Source organism: Rosa chinensis, chromosome 5, assembly GCF_002994745.2.
Source record: "Rosa chinensis cultivar Old Blush chromosome 5, RchiOBHm-V2, whole genome shotgun sequence".
In the NCBI taxonomy this organism is placed as follows: Eukaryota; Viridiplantae; Streptophyta; class Magnoliopsida; order Rosales; family Rosaceae; genus Rosa; species Rosa chinensis.
In genome coordinates, this window is record NC_037092.1 from 9409633 (window position 1) to 9417908 (window position 8276).

General features: G+C 38.4%; 1 protein-coding gene across 3 annotated transcripts; it reads left to right on the forward strand.

Moving 5' to 3' along the window:
- The first annotated feature begins 102 nt into the window (after positions 1 to 102).
- Positions 103 to 4800, forward strand: LOC112201529 (TMV resistance protein N). 3 transcript variants are annotated; one of them, XM_024342424.2, is made up of 6 exons: positions 103 to 398; positions 487 to 1072; positions 1175 to 2306; positions 2434 to 2730; positions 2814 to 4022; positions 4174 to 4800. In XM_024342424.2, the coding sequence occupies exons 2-6, from the start codon at positions 591 to 593 to the stop codon at positions 4780 to 4782; spliced, it is 3729 nt and encodes a 1242-aa protein (XP_024198192.1). In that variant the 5' UTR covers positions 103 to 398; positions 487 to 590; the 3' UTR covers positions 4783 to 4800. The 3 variants fall into 3 exon arrangements, with proteins under 3 accessions (XP_024198192.1, XP_024198191.1, XP_024198194.1); XM_024342423.2 differs by having other exon boundaries at positions 103 to 394; XM_024342426.2 differs by lacking the exon at positions 103 to 398 and having other exon boundaries at positions 992 to 1072; positions 1224 to 2306.
- The last annotated feature ends 3476 nt before the right edge of the window (positions 4801 to 8276 follow it).

Below are 8276 nucleotides of genomic sequence, written 5' to 3' on the forward strand. Positions count from 1 at the left end.
CTAAAAAGTCAGATACTGTACGGACGATTTTCCCTTATGTAATTATACATTTATACATTTGTTTGTTGAAGGGTAACATGGTATCTCTCTCTCTCGACCCAACCCCTCTCTCTCCTCTGCTGGTTCCCGAGAGACATTATTTCTCCTCTTCTCTTACAATTTCAACCGCAAAGTCTGAGTTGGATCATCTCACAATCTGGGTTTTGGGGGCCTTGTTTTGATCTGAAAAGGGTTTGCTTTTTATTTTTTATTTCCTTTGTATGAAATCTGAGAGTTGACAATGGAAGTGGGGAGGAGGATATCGGCGAGCCATCAGCCATCAAGCGCTCTGAACCAGAAAACTGATAAGCTCTCTGCCATGTGTTCTTCTTGCTTCTCCTGTACAGCTTGATCTGTAGGTTATGTTTCGCTCTTTCATATGTATGTGCTTATTGTTATATGTCAAATATACTTGTGAACTTACTTATGAATTGGATTTACTTTCAGAGCTGTGCATAGCAATCTCGGCAGGCAAGCAGAATAGATTGCGGACACCAGCCCCAAGTGCATGTTTGCATGTTTTGGCTAGTGAATTTTCACATATCTGTAATATGGCTGGTTCTTGTTCTTCGTCTACACATATATATAGGTATGATGTCTTCATTAGTTTCAGAGGGGAGGACACCCGCAAGACTTTTATCAGCCATCTTCTTAAGGCTTTAGATGGGAAGAAAATCGATACCTACATCGATTACAAACTTAAGAGCGGAGATGAAATTGGACCTGCCCTTTTGAAAGCGATCGAGGAATCAAAGATTTCATTGATTGTTTTCTCCGAAAACTATGCCTCTTCCCGATGGTGCTTGGATGAGATGATTCATATACAGCAATGCAAGGAAAGATATCAACAACTTGTTATACCTATTTTTTACAGAATAGATCCATCGCATGTGCGTTACCAGAAGGAGTCTTATGCAGCTGCATTCGCTAAACATGAAGAACGTTTCGAGGACAAGAGGGAAAGGGTGCTTAAGTGGAGGCATGCTTTAACAACAATAGCCAACCTATCAGGGTTTGACTCACTCACCACTAGGTACTCTCTAAATATAAAGCTTGTAGTAATTAATTTCTATTTTTTATTAATCTACTATGTGACTAATATTATTAATAATGTCTCATTTCTCATATATGCCAGTAATGATTCTGAATTAGTTGAGAGAATCGTCAAAGCTATTTTGATGCAGTTGGATCGTGAACTCTCTACTGATTTAACAGGATTGGTTGGAGTAGAAAGTCGCATTCAGAAAATTGAATCCTTATTATGCATTGACGGCATTGTCCCGCCAGAAGTTTGCCTTCGTACAGTAGGTATTTGGGGTATGGGTGGTATCGGTAAGACCACACTTGCTGGTGCTGTATTTAACCGACTCTCTTCTCAATTCGAAGCATCATGTTTTCTTGCAAATGTTAGGGAAGAATCAAAGAGATGTGGACTAAATCGTCTCCGAGATGAACTTCTTCGTGAGTTATTAAAGGAAGAATGTTTCAGGATTGGCACTCCATCTGTAGGATCAAGTTTGGTCAGAAAGAGGTTGTCCCATACAAAGGTCCTGGTTGTGCTTGACGATGTGAATGACTTCAGCCAATTGGAGCATTTAGTTGGAGAAGAAGTTCAGTTTGGTCGAGGAAGTCGAATCATTATCACAACTAGAGATAAGCAACTACTCAGAGATATGCGACTACTGAGGAAGGAACCTAAAAATGATGTAAGGATATACGAAGTTCAGGAATTAAATGGTAATGAAGCCCTACAGCTCTTCCATTTGAATGCTTCCACTGCTATGTGTTCTGGAGGAAACTTTATTTTTTTAAGAGGGCTGGTAGATTATGCTTCAGGCATTCCGCTGGCACTTAAAATTTGGGGTTCCTTATTCCGTAGATGCAAGAACATGAAAGAAAGGGAAAATTTTTTGGTTAAATTGAAAACGTATCCCAACGAAAAGCTTCAGAATGTATATAGAGTTAGTTATGATGTATTAGAAGAAAACGAGAGGGAGATATTTCTTAGTATTGCATGTTTTCATAAAAACGAGAAAATCCATGATGCAAAAAGACAACTAGATGCATGTGGTTTGTTTGCGGATAGTGGAATCGAAGTTCTCATTGATATGTCTCTCATATCAATTAAAAGTGGTCTACTTTGGATGCATGATGTGATACAAGAAATGGGTTGGGAAATTGTTCGCAAGGAATGTCCTGAAGAGCCTGGAAAGCGCAGTAGGTTGTATACTCCTAATGATGTCCATCATGTGTTGGAAAAGAACACGGTTAGATCCTTGACTTGAGTTAAAAAAATTGAGGAGTAGAGTTCGATGTGTTTACAAATCAATGTAGTTTTGATTATATTCTTTTTGTACATTGCATACTGGTTTATACTTGGCTCTTGATTGTCAGGGAACTGAAAAAGTTCAAGGCATATCCGTAAGACTGAATAGCGCCGAGGAGCAAACCTGGACTCAACTCATTCAAGCCTTGGTGAAGATGTATGATCTTAAATTCCTGAACTTTTACGGATATTTTTCACAGTACTGGAATCTTCAAGATCTTGAGTCCCTTCCTAATGCACTTAGATATCTCTGCTGGCCCGAATACCCTTTAAAATCTTTGCCATCAAAGTTCTCTTTGGACAATCTTGTTGAGCTTCTAATGCCCCGTAGCCAACTGCAGAGACTTTGGAATGAAAGCCAACAGGTATGCATGTATTAAAAGCTGTATGTGGAAAGGTCATATATTCGAGCCAGGTATTCTTACCATGTCTCATTAATTTCTTTCAGATTCTTAGGAACTTAAAAAGGATCGATCTTAGTGACTCCAAGCAGCTAGTTGAAGTTCCAGATCTCTCTAAGAGTGTAAATATTAAGAGTATAGATCTTCGAGGCTGTACACGGTTGGTTGAAGTTCCCCCTTATTTTCAAAATCTTCCCAAGCTTACCTCTCTGAATCTGGGTCATTGCTCGAGTCTTAAGATTTGTTCAGAGATCCCAAGAAATATGAAATTCTTAGTGTTAGAAAGTACTGCAATAGAAGAATTGCCTTCATCAATATGGTCTCATAAAAATCTTGTTCAGTTGAATCTTGAAAGGTGTGAGGGCTTGAAGAATCTTCCAAACAGCATTTGGAAGCTTAACTCCCTCACATCTTTTAATTTGTGTTGGACAGGTATAGAAGGATTGCCCTCATCAATCGAGTGTTTCTCAAACAGCGTCGTTTCAATTCAACTGTACTATTGCAGAAGGTTGGTGAGTCTCCCAACCAGCATTTGTAAGTTGAATTATCTCGAGAGACTTTCTCTTGAAGGTTGCTCTAGCTTCAAAAACTTCCCAGAAATCTTGGAGCCTCTTGAAAGTCTTAAGTATCTTAATTTAGTAGGAACAGATATCAAAGAGCTACCCTCTTCGATCCAAAATTTAGTTGGGCTTAAAACTTTAACCTTATCCCGGTGCCAGAGCCTCGAGTCTGTCCCAAATAGCATCTACTATCTAAGCCTTTTGAATTTCGAAGTTGATGGCTGCTGCAGTCTAAAAGCGTTGCCTCACTCGTCCATCATTTTGTGGTCTTTGGTACATTGTCTAGATTTCAAAGGCTGCAATATATTTGAAGAAATCCCTGACTGCATCTGTAGCTCAACCTCGTTGATTGAACTAGATCTGAGGGATAGCATGATCAAGAGTATTCCTTCAACCATCAAACAAGCGTCTAGGCTGAGGGTCCTAAATGTAAGCAATTGCAAGCGCCTTGAATCTTTACCGGACCTTCCTTGTCTTAGACAGTTAAACGCAAGTGGCTGCACGAAACTGAAAACAGTGTCATTCTCGATGACTGCACTCACACAAGGCCTGGATCAAGTATGTGAAGATGCAAGGCTATACCTTGATGAGAGACATGAGTTATACAATTGCGTAAATTTGGATGAGAATGCAAGGAGCAACGTAATGGATGATGCACATCTTCGAATTATGCACATGGCAACTGCTAATTATCATGTCTCTCTCTCTCTCTCTCTCTCTCTCTCTCACACACACACACACAGAGAAAAACACAAGCACACTCCCTTACTTCTGTTAAATTGATTGAGTAGATTTGAATCATTTGATCCTCTTCACTAAACATGCATGATGTCTATCTGCCGTACAGAAATTTCAATATGAGGGGTCGGAGTTTTGGGGCGTAGAACCTGCTTCAGTTGCAGTTCTATGTTGCGGAAATGAAATTCCAAAATGGTTCAGCTTTCAAAGGGAAGGCGGTTCAATAAAAATCAAGCTTCCTCTAAATTGGTGTGATGATGCGAACTTCTTGGGTTTAGCTCTGTGTGCTGTTGTTACAATCAATAAACCAGGGATGATAGATTGTGGGTGTAACTCCATATTCAAAACCATCAATGGTGATAGCCATCAATTCAACCATTTTTTTTCGATTCAAGTTCACTCATTGCTGACCAGCTTGGGTGATGTCAATTCAGATCACATATTCGTGTGGTATGATAGCCTTGAAAAGGTGAGGTCCACTCGATTATGCAATGCCACCATTGAAGCCTCTTTCAACTTCTCTGCACAAAATTATGTGACAACGAGGTGTGGGGTTTGTTTCTTGTATGCTCAAGCACTCAATCAAGATGCTGTCAAGTGCCAAATCATTGATCAAGTCCCAACTAAGACCAGTCCCGATGATGAGTTTGTAGCTAGTGAAAGTGAGATTTCAGTAAGCTCTCTTGAAATGATGTTTCGAAAACTATCATTATATTAGAGCAACAGAATGTCTCCAGCGAGTTTGTTTCTAGCTGAAGGATATCTGAATGTTTGGTTTGCAGCTGGCTTTTAGGATTGACCATATTTCATAAATATATCACATCCGCTTGCTGAATTTCTTGTTTCTTGGATTGGTAATGAATAACAGACTAGAATTATGATTATCAATGTAGTAGTTCAATTCAGGAAATAACATATTTATTAAAAATCCGAGTGCTTCTGAGTTCTTCTTACCGTAGGAAACGAAACACTTCCATTACATCTGCTTTTGCAACCGATATGCACTTCTGTAAATTTCTGCCAATTAAACGATTGACAAAGCAGTTTTAAAAGGGATTGCTGTAACTTTAAAAAAAACTGCTGTTGTTGTGTTGTGAGAATAGTCAGTTGTGGAGTAAAACAGTTTCGTGTTTGGTAAATAATATTTTTAAAACTGCTGTCAGTACATAAAACAACTGCAGATCGTGTTTTGATCCACAACAGCTTCTAAAAGCAACCTCTGGGCTGCTTCTAGAATCTGCTGCCAGTGACCTATAATTTTCAATTAAAATTGCTTTTTATTTATTTACCAAACACAATAAAATCTAAAATTTTGAACAAAAACTGATGTATGCTCCCAAATGGGGGCTTACTCGATTGTATTGTATCTCTGAGAATAATAAGAATTTATAGGGAGAGTTTTTTTTTCTTCTTTTTCCTTCTTTCAGTTTTCATGCTTAATCTCCAATTTGTTCAATATCACACTTTGAAACCTGTCATTGATAGAAGAGAAAATGTTACAAACAGTACCCGAACTAAGGCTCATTCTTAACTTCAGTACCCGACTATGCAAAACTATCACTTTGGTACCCCAAGTTTGAAGTCCGACCCAAGAATGGTATACGCCGTCCATCACGGCGTTAACTAGCTAACTACGTGGCATATTTTGAGGACCCTCATGGTTTGCCACGTATTAAAGACTTAACGCTGTGATGGACGACGTGTACCATTCTTGGGTCGGACTTCAAACTTGGGGTACCAAAGTGATAGTTTTGCATAGTAGGGTACTGACGTTAGGAGTCGGCCTTAGTTCGGGTACTGTTTGTAAAATTTTCTCTTAATTAGAAGATTTTACTGTTCACTCGGGTTCAACTTTCTCCTTAATTGTTGAGGTATTTCTACTCATTTTCTGACTTTGTCACAGTTGAGAAAATTAATGTGTGTGTTGAGGAGGTGCTACTACCAAAGTTTGGTGGCCATCGGATGTGGTGGCCGGTGGTCGGCACCGCCACTGTAGGTGGCGTATGGCGGCGCTTAGGGCTGCTTGCTGATTTCAATTTTAGCCTATAAAATCCTATTAATGTTGTAGAGCTTGTATATGAAGTTTGGTGAAGATTGGTGATGTTTTGAATTTATTATGAATTTTCAAAAAGTAAGAGTTTTGACTATCGATTTACGAGAATCCGACCGTCGGATTTCTCTCGAATCTGCCCTAGAACTTGTAAATTAATGAAATGGTGTTAGTGATAAAGTTTGGGTTGAATTGGAGAAGGAAATGGAGATGTTGGACTAAGAGGTGTGATTTTGGAATCGTATTTATTTGTCGAATTGTTATTCACGGAATATAATTGTGTACAGGGCGACGTACCGAGCTATTGCTCGATGAAGGAACTCATATACGTGATCGTCTAAATAGTACTGTGAGTGGACATTTAATTTAAATTAAATGTGCATGCAGTATTTTATTATTTTTCAATTGAGATTTAATTTATGATTGAATTACTTAGTTTTATGGTTTATTGAGTTTTGATTTATTGGGATTTATTTATGAATTATGAGACTAGTACTGAAATTCCTTCCCGAGGGCTTTTAGTAGATTTTCGAGATATTTATTTATGGATTATTAAATTGGGAAATGATTTTCGGGAAGTGATTGATTCGGAAAATATTATGAGAATTATTGATTTCGAATATCAGTTTTTATGATGATATACGAGTACGAAGGATTTAGCAAATATTTGAGCATGATCGAATTATTGAGATTTATTGAGTTTTGAGCTCCGCACTTATTAGCCTTGAGTTAGATTGAGATTTCTTTCCGAAAACATTTATTGATTTATAGAGTATTTGATTTATGCTTTCGAGGATTTATTGAGATTTGAGCTAGCGAGATAATCCTGAGTTATGCTTTCGGTGAATTTTTTTTAAGGGAAAAAAGTACAAACAGTACCCAAACTATGGGCCACTAATAACTTTCGTACCTCAACTTCAAAAACTATCATTTTGGTACCTGGACTTTTCACTCCGACCCAAGATTCATACATGCCGTCCACTTTGCCGTTAACGGTGTTAAATTTACAAGGGTAAATCTGTCATTTCACTGTTCATCTCTCTTACCATGGTACTGTTCATTTTTTAAATTTTTTTATTTATTTATTTTTTTTTTTTTCCTTTCCTGAGGAGAGGGAATTTTTTTTTAATGAACAGTACCATCATAAGAGAGATGAACAGTGAAATGACAGATTTACCCTTGTAAATTTAACACCGTTAACGGCAAAGTGGACGGCATTTATGAATGTTAGGTCGTGTTAGATAATCTGGGTACCATTGTGATAGTTTTTGAAGTTGAGGTACGAAAGTTATTAGTGGCCCGTAATTCAGGTACTGTTTATAAGTTTTTCCCTTTTTTTAATGTTTTATTGAAGTAACAGCGAGTTTCTTTCCGAAAGCAAGTAATTGAATGAGGTTATTTCCAGTTTATTGAGGAGGCTATCAGTCAGCGCATGCATGCATTACCTAGTTGGCAGTCCCTTCTAGGTGATAGTCTGGTTGGCAGTCCCTTCCAGACTACATTCCGGTTGGTAGTCCATTCCGATGTGTCATCTGGTTGGCAGTCCCTTCCAGATGACATGAGGTAGTTAGTAGGCAGTCCCTTATAACTACCTGTGGCTAGTTGGAAGTCCCTTCTACCCACCGCCTCCTATTCCGGTTGGCAGTCCCTTCCGATGCGTCATCTGGGTGGCAGTCCCTCCCAGATGACATGAGATGACTAGACAGCAGTCCTTTCTAGTCATCAAACGAGACTCTTGAAAAGGATGTTTTTATAAGGATTGAGGATGAGATTGCAAGATGTTCTATTTTACGTGATTAAGATTGCAGTCAAGATGATGATTAAAAGTATTTCCAAGATTGTTACTGCATGCGAGATTTTAGAGAATAACTTGGGAAAGCATTACGTTTTACTTATTCATTTGAAATTATTTATTTTTCGTCCGCTCACTCTATCGGTTTTTTAAATGTTTCCCCTGGGTCCTTCAGTTTTAAATGCCCAGTTTGCAGGCCAGTTTAGCTTGAGGTCGAGCGTACATGGAGTTGAGGCATAGTCAACAGCATGGCTTCCGTGTTTGCCTTTGAATTAGGTTTTCCTTGTTTACATTTATATTAGAATTGCTCTGATTACCTGTGAGATTAATGTCATTCAAGTTGCGTTTTGTGTTATGTGAATTGGACGAT

What these genes read in the sequence shown, in the direction of transcription:
- LOC112201529 (XM_024342424.2), top strand. Translation starts at nt 591, where the DNA reads ATGGCTGGTTCTTGTTCTTCGTCTACACATATATATAGGTATGATGTC. An exon ending in ATGTGTTGGAAAAGAACACG is followed by an intron (nt 2,307 to 2,433) that starts GTTAGATCCTTG and finishes CTTGATTGTCAG; the next exon opens with GGAACTGAAAAAGTTCAAGG. An exon ending in TGGCAACTGCTAATTATCAT is followed by an intron (nt 4,023 to 4,173) that starts GTCTCTCTCTCT and finishes TCTGCCGTACAG; the next exon opens with AAATTTCAATATGAGGGGTC.